We start from the raw sequence: 17985 nt of genomic DNA on the forward strand, positions 1-17985 counted from the left end.
GTAGTAGAGTTGGTATAGTAGAAGGCTACTAGGGGAAATTCTGCAGCTGGAAAGGAAGCTCTAACTATTGAGACAATGCAAATAGGTTTCACTACATGCTTTCTCTTGTGTGTTCTTTCTTTTGTGTTTACTCTTGCTATTTCATAATGTTTTGCTGTGGTTTTGCTCTAGGGCTGTTGAGAGAATGGATGTTCGTAGCAACTGCTACATATGACTAATGTGTGTATTATTCCTGTATTGAATCGGTATTGCATAGTCATCTTCACATAATAAAACAATACAAACATCAGCATTATTCAGTAACAACAAATCTGTCTGTTTGTTATGCCCTATACACACTTTAATAGCTTGCCAATGTTATCAGACTCTCCTTATCGCACCCTCACCTTTGAATCAAGAGAAAATCCACATCCAGCTAAGAAGCAAGAGGTTAAGACTTATCTAAATTCAGTCTGGATCTAACTGCCACATAATCCAGATTATAAAAGGAGATAATTCACATTATCAGATTTGAACTGGATTATATGACTCTACACTGCCAAATAATCCAGTTCAAAGTAGATAATTTGGATATTATATGGCAGTGTAAATGAGGCCTTAGCTTACTTCAAGAGACAACGTCTACAGTTGCCTGGCTCAGGTGCCTTCCACATAGTTGCATAAAATCCACATTAAACTGGATTATATGGCAATTTGGACTCAGATAATCCAGTTCAAAGCAGATATTGTGGATTATCTGCCTTGATAGTCTGGGTTATTTGGCTGTGTGGGAAGGCCCTAGGGACCCTTTTATACTGCCATATAAAATCCAGATTATCTGCTTTGAACTGGATTATCTGGCAGTGTAGACTCGTTTTACTTACTTAGGCGATCCCTCGTAGTCCAAGGATGATGGTCCTCCAAGTTCAGTGTCTTGGCGGTGGGTCCATAGGTGACTGTGGAGCTCTATTCTTGATCTGCATCTCCTTCCGCAGTGAGGGCATTGGTTTCCAGATGGAAGGCGGTCTCGGTCGGAGTTGGCTTGATGCGCTTTCCTCTTGGCACATTACTCTCTTTCACTCTCCATCCATGCCTCTTCAAATTTTGCAGCACAGCTGGTCACAGCTGACCTCCAGCTGGAGCGCTCAAGGGCCAGGGCTTCCCAGTTCTCAGTGTCCAGTTGAGAACTGAGAACTGGTAGACTCACATAATCCAGTTTGAAGCACATAACGTGGATTATCTTCTTTGATAATCTGTATTATATGGCATTGTAGAAGGGGGCTGAACTATAGTTGGATCCTTGTGGACAAGATTTGCACAAAGAAAAACATACAAGCAAGGAGAGGTTGCAGCAATTTGCTTTTGCCTTGAATTACTGAAAAGGGCACGATTCTGTTCCTTCCTCTCTGCTGAGTTAATTGAATTTTGCACTTTGAATTTGGTTTACAGCAACTCAAGTGAGAGGAAGACACAAAAGGAAAGAGGGGCAAGGGGAGAGAAACCTGGATATTAAAACTTAATTGAGATTGTCTCTGCCAAGCTGGAAACTTGGTTTCTGTCTCTTGAATGGGAATCTTAAACCATCAGAAGGCCCTTCCACACAGCCATATAACCCAAAATATCCAGGTAGAAAATCCCACAATATCTGCTTTGAACTGGGATATCTGAGTCCACACTGCCACATAACCAAGTTCAATGTGGATTTTATACAGCAGTGTGGAAGGGGCCAGAGTTGAGTATGGATGAAATCTGTTCGAAGGATACTTAAACTGATTTCAGAAAATAATAACTAAATATGTCTTATTCAGTATACAAGACAATACATTAAGAAAGTTATCTTTTCTTATATCCTTATCGTCAAAACACTTTTTAGACTGCCATGGTTGTTGGCTATGCTCGATGGGGGATTCTGGAAATTTTAGTACATTTTTTCCACAAGCTGTCTATTTCACATAGTCCTCACCAAAGTTGTTCTTGATCTTTTATTAAGTTTTAGATCATATCAATTTACAACTTACATCCAGCATTTCATGTAAACATACAGAAAGGAGTCTGTCCAAGTTACGATAATTTAATCACTGTCTGTTGGTGATGAATTACTGAGAATTATACAATGATTTTAATGATGCATTTCAAGATAGCGATTAGTAATGCCTCTGCTCTCAAAAGTCTATGCTGCAGTTAATTCAATGAGACCAATTCCGATAAAAGCATATATCTGCGGAATAACATCCCATATCCCCATGATTATTATTTTGCTATGGCTTCATTAAACACAAGTCTCTCAGGCATTGAGAAGAGGAATCAGAAGGCAAGGTTATTTGATATTTCATGCTGTGAAAAATAGGATTGGTTTATAGATGGATAAAGCAGTATTGCTACTTGTAATACAACACTATGCAATTCTCTCCACAGATGTTCCATAATGTTGATGGTTCTGTTGGAATCCAACCATTTTGTATTTTCTCCACCAGGGTCTTTACATTTTCAGAACAGTACGGATACTGAAACAAGATGGAAAGTTAAATGAGGTGACTTAATATAACATCTTAAATATTTGAGTTAGACTGAGAATAATCCCAAAATCATTTCCAGTATCTCTGAACTTGCTTAGGTTTAGATTTATCATAACTTCAGTAGGCTTGATTTTTTTTTTGTCGTGTCAGGAGCAACTTGAGAAACTGCAAGTTGTTTCTGGTGTGAGAGAATTGGCTGTCTGCAAGAACGTTGGCCAGGGGATGCCCGGATGATTTGATGTTTTTATCATCCTTGTGGGAGGCTTCTCTCATGTCCCCGCATGAGGAGCTGGAGTCATTCGCCTCTCCCTGGATTCGAACCTGCGACCTGTCGGTCCTCAGTCCTGCCGGCACAGGAGTTTAAGCCACCGCGCCACCGGGGGCTTGATGAAGTCCTTTGGGTATCTAAGTTGGTTAGGGCTGATCCTACCCAACAATTGTAGCTCTAGATTTCCACAGAAAATTTCAGAAGGTTGAAATCATTTTCAACTGGGTAAAGACAAACAGGGTGAAGAACCTTTCCTGGATTGTAGCCCAAACTTGAAATGAACAGAACACATATCTATTACTGAGATATACAAAGTATTATGTTATTGTTGTTGAAACTTCAAATATGATGTCATATGAAATGTTTATTACTTTTAAACACAATATAGAGGAACAACTTCTCTTAGTCATGGATACATGTTCATATTCATTTAGATAAACATAATAGTCCAATCTGTCTGATGATTTAAAGAGTCACTTGTAGACGTTTTCAAAGGACTATTTGTGGCATCCAAGGTTGTGTCAGAGAAGAGTTCTACATGGTGACCAGGTTACAACAAGGTATCCTGGGTGTTTCTTGTTTTGGTGTTGGTGATGAAAACATCTTCTTCAGGTAATGAATTCCTCTTAATATTTCAACAGGAAACAAGTCTCTGATACTACAATTTCAAGTATGAAAAGAACAACAACATACATAAAATAGATATCCTATAGCACCCCTTCCTTGTTGTAACCTTGTTGTAACCTGCCCTTCGACAACATCTACAAGTGACTCTTTAAATCATCAGACAGATTGGACTATTATGTTTATCTAAATGAATATGGACATTTATCCATGACCAAGAGAAGTTGTTCCTCTATATTGTGTTTCTAAGTAATAAACCTTTCATATGACATCATATTTGAAGTTTCAACAACAATAACACAATACTTTGTGTATAGAACTTGAAATGAGCCATCCAGGATGATGAACTCTATCCCTTCAAACAGGTCCAGTATCCTGCAAAACACCTTTAAAGTTTAGACTAAAATCTCAAGTACATTCTTTGCTTTACCCACATTCAAATCGCCAGATTCCACCATGGGAACCACGAGGTGCAGAGCCAATCTTAAGAAATGGGGCTACAAAGTAGAATCCACAACATGCGAGTGTGGAGAAGAGCAAACCACAGACCACCTGCTGCAATGCAACCTGAGCCCTGCTACATGCACAATGGAGGACCTCCTTGCTGCAACACCAGAGGCACTCCAAGTGGCCAGATACTGGTCAAATGACATTTAACTACCAAGCCTGCAAACTTTGTGTTTTGTCTGTCTGTTTGTTTTGTTAAAAATGTAATACAACTGTCTGGTTGCTCCTGACACGATAAATAAAATAACCATGGGAATGATGACTATTGAAAAAGAGGAAATATTTACCATTTCTTATTGCGTAGCAATTCAAATCCTTCATTGATTTTATCAAAAGGCAGAACATGTGTAATTAATGGATCCAGATTGAACTTTTTTGCCATCAGTTCTGAAACCAGCTTAGGAACATCTTCTTTGCCTCTCATGCCTATAAATAAGATTGCGCTCAGTCAAGACAGGGCACACATTGACTTGTTATTGGCGCTGCTGTCTATGGCTCTTGGGTGTCTCAGCAGCTTCTGGAGTTATACTTTTTGTTTAGACATAAAACTTGGAAAGCTCCTCATCTTCTCACTCATCTTGCCCAACAAATCCCATTGCAATAGCACATACTGAGTTTCTCATGATCATAATACACAATAAATTATTTTAGCACCCAGGTACTAATTATTGTATAAGCCATACCTCCGAATAGAGAGCCTTTCCAAGTGCGTCCTGTAAAAATAAGCGTTGGAGACAAAGTCATCTCTGCTGCTGAAGGTGGTAGACCCACTATCACACTGGTGCCATAGTTCAAGTTGCAGGAAGCCAATGCAGCAATCTAAGGCAAATCCAAAATCTCACATTCAGATCAAGTGAAAGAAAATACCTACAATATGCCCTGCTATGAAAACTCTTCACTTAGGGATTCCTGTATCAGTATATGGAGCAATGTAAGACGTTAAGACAATAAAGTACTCTCTCAACATTATATCAAGTAGCAGGAATGTGTTACACCTCAAAAATGGAGGGAATAATGAGAATAAAATGAGTCCCATGCTGTATGGGGCTTTGTAACCAAATACAGTTTATTGGAGCAGAATCACTATAAAAATTAGAGACATAATGCATAAGCTCCAGTCCTTCCCATTCTAGGTCTATCATACAATGTATGTCATACACATACCATGGTCTCTGTGCTTCCAACCACTTCAAATGAATAGTCCACACCTTCCCCACCAGTCATGTCAAGCAGAACTTCATTGATGGGCTTCTTGAAATCCAGAGGGCTTATACACTCGGTGGCACCCAGCTTTTTAGCTATGGGAAATTTTTCCTTGCTTCTGTTAATCCCAATGATTCGTGATGCTCCAGCTGCTTTACAGCCCATGACTACTGGGAGGCCGACTCCTCCCAGACCAAAAACAGCACAAGAAGAACCAGGAGTCACCTGCATGAACATCAACATAATAAAAATTGATCCTTTGCACCTGTATCTCTCCACTTACCTTTCCTTTGTGTCTGTATGTCTCCTCCATCTTTCCTTTTCATCCTGACTGTATCTCTCCTCCCTCCCTTTCCTTTGTGTCTATCTTTCTCCTCCCACCCCTTTGGCTCTGTGCCTCTCCCCTCTTCCATTTGTATCTGTAGCTCCCCATCATGCCTCTCCTTTCCGTTCTGTCTGTATCTCTCTCCCTGGCTCAACAGTATGCAATCCTGGGATTTGTAGTTTGGTGATGGTAGCAGCATTCTTTAACAGAGAAGGCTAAAGACATTGTAAAGTGCCAGCCCCTAGGATTCTATAGCATTGAGTCAGGGTAGTTAGTGGTGTCAAGCTGTATTTATTCTACAGCATAGATGCACCACAAGGAAGCTGAGGTGGGATATACCAGAGAGACTTATTGAAGGAAGGGTTATTTATCTGGTTTTCCTTTCCATTGCTGGAGGCTTTGGTATCTTAACACTTTTGTTTTTTTTAAAAAGAATTCTAAGCATGCAGCAAATGTAATATGCTGTTTTAGCTCATCAAGCGGTAGAGGATTTTTCTGATAATGAGTCAGAGAATGAGGAGTCTGTGAGTGATCAGAGAAAGTTGCAGGCAGATGAGACCAATGTAGATTTCTGTGCTTGTTCCCAGGCAACAGAGGAAAGTGAAAGTTCCAGTTCCCTTGAGAAAAGGCCTTAGGCCAATGGAGAGTGTTCTCGGGGAAACTAGATTAGGCCTGAGAACACAAAGAGTGAAAAATAAACAAATAAGTTATTCTCGGAGAATCTGAGATACGACCATGAAGGCCAGGTGTCTTTGGCATGATTTCATGGGTGCCTGGATGGGCTTAAATTAAGTGGTGTGGCTTCAAGCCTCTCAGAAGAGGCAATGTTGCCATAAGAGTTGTCTCTCTTGTCTCTGCTCTCAAGTTTTTGATTCAAGTATTCTCAAGTTTCCTATTCTGGTTCATGCCTTTGTTTCCTGAAAGGGTTTACCTTGGAAAAGTTCCTGTTTTCATGTTTATGGATTTATGTATGAAGAACTGCTGTGGATTTTGGTTGTCTTGACTTTATGTACTTTGGCATTTTTGGATTACTGCTATTTTGTACTTTCTATTCTACTGACCTTTTTGGACTTGCTCTTTTTTCCCTTTTTATCTGTTTTCATTAATAAACATTTTAGATAGAATTATTGGACTCTGGTGTGGTGCTGGGTGAAAAGATGTTTCAATGCTATAGTGCAACATGTGCACCTTTTTAGCCAAATTACAAAGACTGCAATTTTTGCCGCTACTTATTTTACCCTGGGCGTGTGTGTTCTCCTCATGCACCAGCCAGCAGTACTTGCCAGGCCTTTTCCGACTTACAGATAGATGTACCTGTTCCAACTTGCATACCAATTCTACATAAGAGCGAACCTATCATGTTCATAACCCAGGGACTGACTATATGTGTTCAATCATTTCTGTTTCATCACAAAAGCTAGAGGGGGATTGAAAAAGTGGGTGAAGAAAGAGATCATTTAAATACGATAGAGTTGCAGCATGTCAAAGTAGCCAAATGTAAGACCTTTCTGTACCTCACTATATTGGCATCAGTCAGTTTGCAGCATTCCATTTTTGCGTAACAAAGTTAGTTTGGAATATCAGAATGCAAAATGATTTTGTGACACCTTACTGAGAGAACTAAGGTTGAAGAGAAAAATTTGTTGAATAAGTCTATTAACTTAGATTCATCTAATGAACAAACAACCATGGCACACAGTTCATAATATACATGCCTAGTCTACAAAAACACTTTTGTAGAATAGGCAAGTATGCGAATTCTGATATTAAATCCTGAATCTTGCCATTTGTCCAAAGTAGATTAGATTCACGGAATCAATGGTGTTTACCTGTACCACCGTACACCACACAAGAATTCACAAGAAGACTACTCTATTTGAGTCTGATTTATCAGATTTAGCTTAAACTCCTAATTACTGAACTTCAATGAAATATAATCATGTAGAAATATTTGGCAATACACCTCCACAACAGATAGACCACAGGGACAAAATTCAGTGTGCAGAAATCCCTCCTTCTGCAGGTAGGCACCTATGTCCTGAATGCCTACCTTTGCAGTTTTGGTGGCAGCACCATAGCCGGTAGAAAATCCACAGCCTATCAGACAGGCTTTCTCAGGAGGAGCTGCAGGATCAACTTTGGCCACCGCATCTTCCTGCACCACGGTGTATTCGGTAAAGGTGCTGGTGTTAGCAAAATGGTGAACTGGTTTCCCTTTGTAAGAGAATCGGCTGGTGCCATCATACATTAACCCAGTACCTTTGAAAGTGCTTTAAAACATGGAAAAGGAAAGATGTGTGTGTGTGATTTTAAACAATAACAAGAAAAACTGCAGCCTTAATAATCAACTAGTATTTTCTAATACTGTTGGAAATGATAACGAAAACTCACTCAGACTTTTCACACAAGTTGCATTCAGGGTTCTTGCAAGCTCGGCATTTCCCACATTGTGGGAGAAAGAGTGGGATGACTTTGTCTCCTAGGAATTATAAAAAATATTGTACGTTTTAGACTACGTTGGTCCGCCATTATTGATATGTCCAAATTATTGCACACAAAAAAGCAAGATTATTTGCAAAAGAAAATTTAACTTTATAAGTTGGCACTCTCTAGAAAAGTATTCCCAATGTATAAGGACTGTTCTTGCCAACAGGGAGAAGAAGGAGGATAAATGAAGCTGGATGAACAGTTTGGCCGATGCATGTATCAATATCATAACTGCTAAGGACATTTATCCAGCCTATGTGACTTTGTGCAATCTTGTCTCTGGAGACCTGGATGGACATGTGCTCTTTCTAAAGATACAATGCTCTACATTCCCTCCAGAAAAAAACCCTTCAATTTCAAAATATATAACCGAATGTGCAATTTCCCCCTCACTGTGTGGAAATATTTTATTTGCAACAGTGTATCCAGAATAAAAAGAAATTAACTTCTAGATAGACTTAAAATATTTCTGTTTTCATATTTAAAATTGCTCCTGTATGTTCCGTTTTAAAAAAAATAACCCTTTAGCAACAGACAGAGGTTGGTGGCCATCATCTTGCAACAGAACATTCCATAATTTAACTTTGTGCAAATTTTCATATTTAAAATTGCTCTTGTATATTCCATTTTTTTTAAAAAATAATTCTTTAGCAACAGACAGAGGTTGGTGGCCATCATCTTGCAACAGAACATAATTTAACTTTGAGCACTGGGAGAAGAAGTACATGGGTATTTTGTTTTATCAAATCTCCCACCATTCAGTAGACCCTATGTTTAAAAGTTGTGCCAGATGGAGAAAGATAGGGTATACAGTGTTCCCTCACTTATTGTGGAGGTTACGTTCCAGGACCTCCCACGATAAGTGAAATACCACAATGTAGGGACACTCCCTCCCCCCCCCCCACACACACTTTTCCTTCATTTTTCCTCTCTGCTTTCTCTCCTCTTCTCCCTTTCACTCATCTTGTACTGCTTCTGCAGGAGCTGCTGCCCCTTCAGCCAAGTCTACTCCAGCAGCAGCTCCCGCAGAAGCTCCTGCAGAAATGTCTTTCTTCTCTGCTTTCCTGCCTCTTCTCCCTCTTACTCAGCTTGTACTGCTTCTGCAGGAGCTGCCACTGGAGTAGATTTGGCTGAAGAGGCAGTGGCTCCAGCAGCTCCCTCCGGTTCCTCCCTATCCCCATCTTCTTCTTCCTCCTCCTCTTTTTCTTTCTCCCACAGTCTCAGGAGGGAAAACGGAGGAGGAAGGAAGGCAAGAAGGGAGGGAGGGAAGGTGAGGAGGAGGAGGAGGTCCGCACAGGCAAAAGTATCCATCTTGCCAGGGGTGGGTGGCATGAGCGCCCGAGAGAGGGAGGAAGAGAGGGAAAAGAGGAGAGAAAAGAGAAGGCAAAGTGTGAGAGAGAGTGGGAGGGAAAGAGGGAAGGCGAGGAGGAGTGCCGTGCAGGGAAAACCGCAAAACAGCGAATCCACAATAAGCGAACTGCGAAGGAGTCAGGGAACACTGTATATCTATCCACTTTCTTGAAACTATGCAAAATTGTACTGATTTCTATCAAGTTTCTCCTTCTCCCCCTACGTTTAAAGCTAAAGAGGACTCAAAATAACATCATCTCTTTATAATAAAATGGCTCCACTTCCTTCATCATTTGGTTTCCTTATTCCACATCTTCTCCAACTCTACAGTTTCTTCATCTTTGTGAACCAAAACATACCATCATTTTCCTACAGAATGATGAGATGTGAAGATCTAATAACTATGAAAAGTTTTTATAAATAGTTACATTATAAAGGAAGCAAAAGAGTTTGACTTTCCAGACATCAGGCCCGTAGCCAGGATTTTGATTCGGGGGCGGGGGGGGGGGGGGGGCGGGTGGAAGGCTGAGTTTGATTCGGGGGGGGGGGGCTGAGTCTGAGTGAAAGAGGGTCTACCCTAGCAAACCTGTTGTATCGTTACCCCAATACCCCCATGCATATGAGATATATTGAACATGGTGATCAGATCATGATATGAATAAACATAACAGTTTAAATAATGTACCAGTAAGGCCTTTTCGCAGACCACCATGAGAATTTCGGAGGTGGGGCTGAAGCCCCCCAAGCCCCCCCCCCCCCGGCTACATGCCTGCCAGACATGAATATCCAACCTGACTATCCAGTCATGAATATCCAGCAAATGAAATCTTATTTGCTCTGTGTTTGGGTGCCTGAGTAGGGTGGGTGATAGTAGAACAATTGCTCCAGGAAATCCTTTTTAAAGAAAAGAAAGAAATTTGGAAATGTTCTTTATAGAATTATTACTATCCTTCAACAAAAAAGCTATCTGGATTGTATCTGCTTCCTTTTCAGCATTGCTCACTGAAACGTCAAAATCACATTTGAACAATAAACAATATTATTAGCCATTAGTTGGCAGAATTAGTCTTTGTCATTATGTTTATGCATGTGTTTTGTTTCATTGCTCTCTGTGTGCTTTGCCATACCTGGTTTCACGTAAGTAACTCCTTCCCCAATGCTCTCCACAACACCAAGTGCTTCATGACCAGGAATAACTGGGAGGTTCACTTTTAGTATACCATTCAGTACATGGTCATCCGAGCCACAGATTCCAGAAGCCAAGATCTGTAAGAAAGATAAAATATTGCTATAGACAATTTCTTCCCACTTGGAAATTCCATGCAGTTATTTAAGGATTTTTCTTGTTTTGCCTATCAATATCAGTTTTGATATTGATTTACAAAGAAGAGGGTAAGATATCTGGCAGAACAATTACAAAGAAATAAAGTTTTGGAATAACAACTTTCACCAAACTGAAGCTGACTTTGTTGCTCCCATGGCTGTCCATAACACATAGCATGAAAACACATGGCTGTGTTTGTAATAGTTCTGTTTTTGGCAGGGGTGGCTCAACCCATTACGCAAAGTAAGCATTTGCAGTATAGTTGATTTTGCCCAGGGGCGCTCTTGAGGCGCTTTTGGGGGAAAATAGACCTTGACATATGCGAGTTGTAGTTACTGGGATGTATAGTTCACCTACAACCAAAGAGCATTCTGAACTCCACCAAAGATGGCACACAGAACTCCCATGACAAACAGAAAATATATTTCAGTGATTGGTTGGGGGGGGGGGGGGGCGGCGCAAAATACTGTTTGATTACTGTTGAAAATTACCTAGGGCCGCCTCTGTTTTTTGGACAACAGCTCCCAGAATTGCCCAGACAGCATGGGCAGTGACCATGTTGGCTAGGGGATTCTGGAGGTTTTAGTCTGAAACAATAACTTTTCCACTTCATCACACTAGAGAATGTATCCACTTTAAATCTGGTTAATGCTTCCTGAAGACTTCTGGGGTTTGTAGTTTTGTGGGGCTGTTAATGGCTTCTCCCTAAACTACGAAGCCCAGAATTCTACAGGAGGCAGCAGTTTGAAAAGTTACTGTTTTGGACTAAAACCTCCAAAATCCCCTCGCCAACATGATCACTGCCCATGCTGTTTGGGAAATTCTGAAACCTGTTATCCAAAAACAGAACTATTCCAAACACAGCTTTGTCCTTTCATGCTCCCCATTGACCTTCAGATTTACTTCAGGAGATGGGCATTAAATTAAACCCAGGTGGAATTCCATTCATTTCCCCACAGTGTTCACATTCCTCCTGCCCAACATTGCCATGGAGCGGCTGTGGGAAAGTGAGGTGATGGGGAAGGAGTATCTGTCTACTTTCCTGTACATGGAGTAACAACAATGAGGTCATTTTCTGAGACTTAGATCCCTTCCAGACTGCCATATAATCTGGTTCAAAGCACATAATCTGGCAGTGTAGGTGGGGCATTAGAGAAGACCATTGAAAGATTATGGGGGACGCTTTTGTCCTTGTGTGTGCCTAACTCAGTGGTTTTCAACCTGGGGTCCCCAGATGTTTTTGGCCTACAACTCCCAGAAATCCCAGCCAGTTTACCAGCTGTTAGGATTTCTGGGAGTTGAAGGCCAAAAACATCTGGGGATCCCAGGTTGAGAACCACTAGCTAGCTAGAAGGACATAGTGGAGGCATCTTGAGCTCTGGTCCACCAGAGTTCTGATCTAGTAGCAGACTGCCAGCTGCAGGAATCAGGAGGTAAAGAACATGATGCACCCCTTCCATATTTTTGCATATATTCTATCCCCCTGGATTAACCATTCCGCCTACTTTTAACACTTATAATACACCACCACCCTGCACTAGTTTAATTTAGGATGCTTGGGAGAAATGGAAGAGAAAAAAGTTCTCAGTCTTCCCAACTTGAGGTAGATGCTCCCAACAGAGACAGCTACCTCCAGCTAATGATTGAGCCTACCTGCTTTGAATGAATGTGTGTAAATCCTAATAATCTCAACCAATCCATTTTTAAGATTGTTTATTTTACCTTAATGCGAACTTCATGTGCTTTTGGAGGGGCCACTTCTATTTCCACAATGCTAAGCGGTTGATTAACTTCAAAGAGTACGGCTGCTTTACATTTAATGACCTGCAAAAAAATAGGAAATAGGACAGTTTATATTTATATGAAAGAGACATTTTTATTTATTCCTTTACACATTTTAATAGCCGTTTACAGTTTATTCTCGTAATGGTCAATGGTGCCTGTTTGTAGGGCCAGGACAAATTGCTTTTTAAAAAAAATTATATGACTTTACTAGTCTCCCTGCCAGCTCAGCCATTGATCATGCTAACTGGGGTAGTGTGGGAATTTAGTTCCCAAGACTAATTTTTCCAAGTTCTGAGTTAGACTGCTTACACTTGCAGCCCAAAGAAGCTGCTCATAGTGTACTCCTCACGCCTGAAATCTGAAAAGGTTTAGCTTAGGATTTCTTCATTTTCTACTATCATTTTGGTTTTAACATTCCAACACCTCATTTAGTTGTCAGAGCTCTTCCGACAGGTTGTTCCACAGTCTTTAAGTGGCCAATGAAAAGGCCCTCTGCGTGATGGTTACCAGTTGGGGTCTGGTTGGATGGAGTAGCTGCCCCCCCCCCCAAAAGACCTCAGTGTGCAGGGCGGATTGTGCAGGAGAAGGCGATCCTGTAGGTAATCAGGATCCAAACCATGTAGGCCTTTAAAGGTCAAAACCAACACATTGTGCTTTGCCTGGAAATTAATGGGCAGCCAGTGGAGTGAGTCTAGGATAGATGTAATATGCTCACTCCTAGATGTTCTGTAACCAATCTGGCTGCCATATTTTGAATGAGCTGGAGTTTTCAAACTTTGTACAAAAGTAGCCCAGTGTAAAGCATACTGCAGAAGGGCCATCTTGAGGTCACCAGTGCATGCACTACCATCTCTAGGTCCTCCAAATCTGGAAGGGGTGCAGCTGGCATATCAGCTAAAGCTGATAGTCAGCACTCCTGACCATTGTATAACAACAACAACAACAACTTTATTCTTATATCCTGCCTCCATCTTCCCGAAGGGATTTGGGGCAGCTGACGTTGGGACCAAGCCCAATATAAACAAAGGTTACAAAGTAATACAGTTAAAAATGTATAACAATAAAATATATTAGCACAATAAAATCAATAAAATGTAAGACATCATACAGCATAAACCAAACAGCAAACAACCAGTTGCCGAGAGAAGTGGGCATGTACAGATTTGAGATTAATAGGGCATGACAAGGGCTTGTGCAAATGCAAACTGTAGGGTTGGGACTGGGAATGAAGTGCTGGAGATCCAAACAGAAGATTAGGGCTAGGCAGACTTAATCAATAGCTAAACCAATATTCAAAGGCACATTGGAACATCCAAGTCTTCAAGTCTTTCCAGAAGATGGACAGGGTGGGGACTAATCTAATCTCCCTGGGGAGAGAATTCCAGAACTGGGAGGGGAGTGGGGGTGGTCATCATTGCATCTACCTGGGCTGACATTTGGAGGGACGGATCCAGGAGCACCCCCAAGCTGTGAACACAGTCTTTTGGGGGAGAGTAACCCCATCCAGAACTGTTCGACACACCTCCATTCCCAGATTAAAACCCTTGATGGCAAGCACCTCTGTTTTGTCTGGATTCAGTTTCAATTTGTTTTTCTTCATCCAGCCATTACCTCCTCTAGCAATTCATTGAGAGGAGATACACTATCCTTAGCTGAGGCTGTTTTTGAAGGCATGGAGAAAGATATTTGAGTGTCACAAGCATACCAATACCCTGCCTCATGCCTATGGATGATTTCTCCCAGCAACTTCATTAAAGAGCAGTGAGGATAGAATGGCACCTTTTGAGATGCCACATAACAGCTCCTTTTTTGTAGAGCGGTTGTCCCGAACCATCACCATCTGGGACCTGCCTAAGAGATATGACCAGAACGCACACACTGTGATTTATATTAAAATAAATTATCTACTTACTTTCCCTGCAGTGCTCATGATTCTACCCTTTGCAAATTGCAAGCCTTTCTCAGTGCTTCTACTCTGCCTCCTAGACGGAACAAATTTCCCTTTTAACGTAGCTGGATTAAGTCCAGTATTTACTAAGTCCCACCCGAAGAACCTGGCCACTCCTCCTGCCACTTTGTTTACTGTCATTCCATTATACAGCTTCAGTTGAGATACGTTTTTTCCAATGATTACTCTTCTAGGAGAGAGTTGTTCTTCTGATGGAGAGATTTTTCTCATTTCCTGTTGCCTCATCTTCATTCTTAACTAGGAGTCAGGTATTTGTAACTTGGAACTGCCTGTATTGGAACGATTGGAATATGGTCACATGAGAGTGTTCACCGCAAAGGCTGGATAAGTTCATGTTTAGGCAATGAGCTATGCCAAGTTGAAGAGGCCCTATATTCTTGGCTTGTGCTTAAATTTGGTACTGACTCGCGGTACCGTAGTACATCTTAATACTGAGGGAAGTCAGTAAATTTGAAGACATTAGGAATCCATACTAATTCAATAAAAAACCACACTTCAGCATCCAAAATAAATGAAAAGACAATTGCCAATGAAATCATAGAATCATAGAATCAAAGAGTCGGAAGAGACCTCATGGGCCATCCAGTCCAACCCCCTGCCAAGAAGCAGGAATATTGCATTTAAATCACCCCTGACAGATGGCCATCCAGCCTCTGTTTAAAGCTTCCAAAGAAGGAGCCTCCACCACACTCCGGTAGAGAGTTCCCCTGCTGAACGGCTCTCACAATCAGGAAGTTCTTCCTCATGTTCAGATGGAATCTCCTTTCTTGTAGTTTGAAGCCATTGTTCCATGTCCTAGTCTCCAGGGAAGCAGAAAACAAGCTTGCTCCCTCCTCCCTGTGGCTTCCTCTCACATATTTATACATGGCTATCATATCTCATCTCAGCCTTCTCTTCTTCAGGCTAAATGCCATTGATTTTACTAGCGTCAGAATTAGACTTGTGGAATCTGGGTAAACCTAGATACATTTTTGTGTCCTGGCTTTCGGTGGGGGCACAGATAAATTTTTGGGAGCCTACTGAATTTGGAAGGGCAGATATCTGTTTTTGCTGTGGGTGCTGAAAGATCCATTTTCTATTGGCCCATTATGGGCGGGGGGGGGGGGGGTGTTCTCAGGCTCACCATCCCGTCATTTTAGGAATTTAAACTGTTTCCATTCAAGAGGAGAGGCAGGTGCGCATGCTTTAAGGAGGCTTCTTATCTGTTATTATCTGTTTCTACTCTAGAGAAGAGGTGCTCAGCTGCAGGCAGGCATGCATGCTTTAAGGAGGCTTCTTGTTCTTAAAGCTGTCTACTCTAGAGGAGAGGTGCTGCAGGCAGGCACACACCTGCTTTCTCTCCCAGGCCTGCACCATGCCAGCAAGCAGTCACACACTCTTTCCAAGGCATTTTAAAGCTTCCCACTTCCAGGTAAGGAAGAGCGATGACCTCTGGAAGAGGACAGATAACTGGTAGAAGTTTTCAGGGAATGAGGGTTTGGTTTTTTTTTTTTTTTTGGTTGGGGAATTAATAAAAAAGGTTAAACAGTGTTGCCGAAAAGCAGAGGAGGAGCTGAGATCGGCTCCCACTTGCTTTCATTGTGGGCGGGTTTTCATTCGGGAGGGCCCTTACAGTTATGGGCTCCCAAAGAACCAAAGGTACAGAAGGAAACAGAGGAAATGGAAGAAATGAATACTGCACACAAGAGTCAGAATAGCATAGGTATAATGTGTTTTGTATGGGAGAGCCCATAAAATATGGCCACATATGACTGGTCCCATGACCACATTAAATCCAGGTTCACTATATCCAGCACTTCTGTTTGTCTGGATTCAGTCTCAATTTGTTTTTCCTAATCCAGCCCATTAGGTCCTCCAGGCTATCCTTAGCTGAGAAATATATTTGGGTATCATCAATATACTGATAAAACACCACCCCATGCCTCCAGATGACCTCTTCCGTGGTTTGATGAAAATATTAAAAAGCATTTGGGACAGAATGGTACCTTGTGGGATGTGACATAACAGCTCCTTTTTTGGAACCTACCTGAGAGGCATGACTGGAACCATTGCAGGACAGTACTGCCGATTCCCAGTCTTTTCCAGGTGGTCCAGAGGATACCATGGTCATTGGTATCAAATGCTGCTGAGAGGTCTAGAAGCACCAACAGAGACTTACATCCCTTGTCAAGGTTTAGATGGAGATCATCCACTAAGGCGACCATTGCACTCTCAACTCTATATCCTACTCTGAAGCCGGTTTGAAATAGGTCAAGGAAATGTGTGCTATCCAAGACTGGCTGGAATTGGAGGGCAACTGCCTTCCCAATAATTTTTCCCCAAAAAGGAAGGTTAGATACTGATCTTTAATAGTTATGGTCCAGGGGATGCAGAGAGGGTTTTTATACTTCCAGGCAGGCCCGTAGCCAGGATTTCGATTCGGGGGGGGGGGGGGGGGGGCTGAGTCTGAGTGAAAGAGAGTCTATCCTAGCAAACCTTTTGTATCGTTACCCCAATACCCCCATGCATATGGGATATATTGAGTATGGTGATCAGATCATGATATGAATAAACATAACACTTTAAATAATGCACTAGTAAGGCCTTTTTGCGAACCATCATGAGAATTTTGGGGGGGGGGGGGGCTGAAGCCCCCCAAGGCCTCCCCCCCCCCCCCCCCCCCAGCTACATGCCTGCTTCCAGGACAAAATGTTCACACTCCTAGAAAATATTTTGACCAAAGATTTCCATGGGCTGTCAAAACAAAAACTAGTAACATTTTACTTTGAAAGGAAAACAATATTCTACTAGCTTTTGATAGCACTGTCGTTTACACTGTTGTCTGAAAGAAGTGGGCTGGAGTAGATTTTCCTGGGGTTCCTTGGGAATGTTTTGGAGAATAGAATATATACACTGAGAGAGGCATATTGTTGCATGGCTATTCATATAGACAAGGCCAAGAACAAATAGGCTCTCCTTCTGTTTCAGACAAAGAGGCATTCAGAAAGTATACTTTTACATAACAAATTCCTTTGTCTAGATCTCTGAAAGAGAGTTTAAAACTGAGAGGCTGCCAAGAAAGTTTGAAAAAACACAATATGAAGTGAAAGTTTTGCAGCAAACAACCAAGGAGCTAAGGCTATATGTCATATACACACAAACACAGCACACACACCTCTTCATAGGTACTCATTGTGATAATATGTTGCTTAGGAAATTATGTTTAATCATGAAATTAATTCAGATGACTGTGCAAAATGCATATTTGGCATTCAGAAATGGGATGGCAGTTCTAATTCTGCAACGCGGGATGTGTCAGCTTAGATTATCCTCTTGTTATCTTAACTGCAGAATCTAACACGTGAAAAATGTGATATAAAAGAGAAAAAAGAAGCATATCTGCTTTCCTGCACGCCCCTGCTTGCCTTGGGTGTAGTCACGTCTCTAATCTCCTCTCTCACTTTGCCAGGTGGAGAGCACACCATATGCAAATACGAAGTGCCCATTTGGACCCATCTATAATTGGCAATTAGAAAATCTTGTAATGGTCCATGTGCTTGTGGCTTTCAATGATCCTTTGAGATAGCTATTTCCTAGGCCTGGGCGGTTTCGTTCGTTAATTTTGTAATTCGTTAAATATTCGTTATATTTAACAATTACGAAATGAAT

At 41.5% G+C, this 17985-nt stretch overlaps 1 protein-coding gene across 1 annotated transcript; it reads right to left on the reverse strand.

Moving 5' to 3' along the window:
- Nucleotides 1–1823: 1823 nt before the first annotated feature.
- LOC132776983 (alcohol dehydrogenase 1B-like) lies at nt 1824–14371 on the reverse strand. The gene is made up of 9 exons (XM_067468607.1): nt 14281–14371; nt 12306–12407; nt 10387–10525; nt 7814–7901; nt 7473–7692; nt 5059–5322; nt 4578–4713; nt 4182–4320; nt 1824–2483 (listed from the first exon to the last, which is right to left on the reverse strand). Exons 1-9 carry the CDS (start codon nt 14296–14298, stop codon nt 2459–2461), a joined length of 1131 nt encoding a protein of 376 aa, XP_067324708.1. The 5' UTR covers nt 14299–14371; the 3' UTR covers nt 1824–2458.
- Nucleotides 14372–17985: the final 3614 nt, after the last annotated feature.

This window comes from Anolis sagrei, chromosome 5 (assembly GCF_037176765.1).
Source record: "Anolis sagrei isolate rAnoSag1 chromosome 5, rAnoSag1.mat, whole genome shotgun sequence".
In the NCBI taxonomy this organism is placed as follows: domain Eukaryota; kingdom Metazoa; phylum Chordata; class Lepidosauria; order Squamata; family Dactyloidae; genus Anolis; species Anolis sagrei.

What these genes read in the sequence shown, in the direction of transcription:
- LOC132776983 (XM_067468607.1), bottom strand. An exon ending in AGTTACTTACGTGAAACCAG is followed by an intron (nt 7,902 to 10,386) that starts GTATGGCAAAGC and finishes TATAATTCCTAG; the next exon opens with GAGACAAAGTCATCCCACTC. An exon ending in TTGGAAGCACAGAGACCATG is followed by an intron (nt 4,714 to 5,058) that starts GTATGTGTATGA and finishes GATTTGCCTTAG; the next exon opens with ATTGCTGCATTGGCTTCCTG.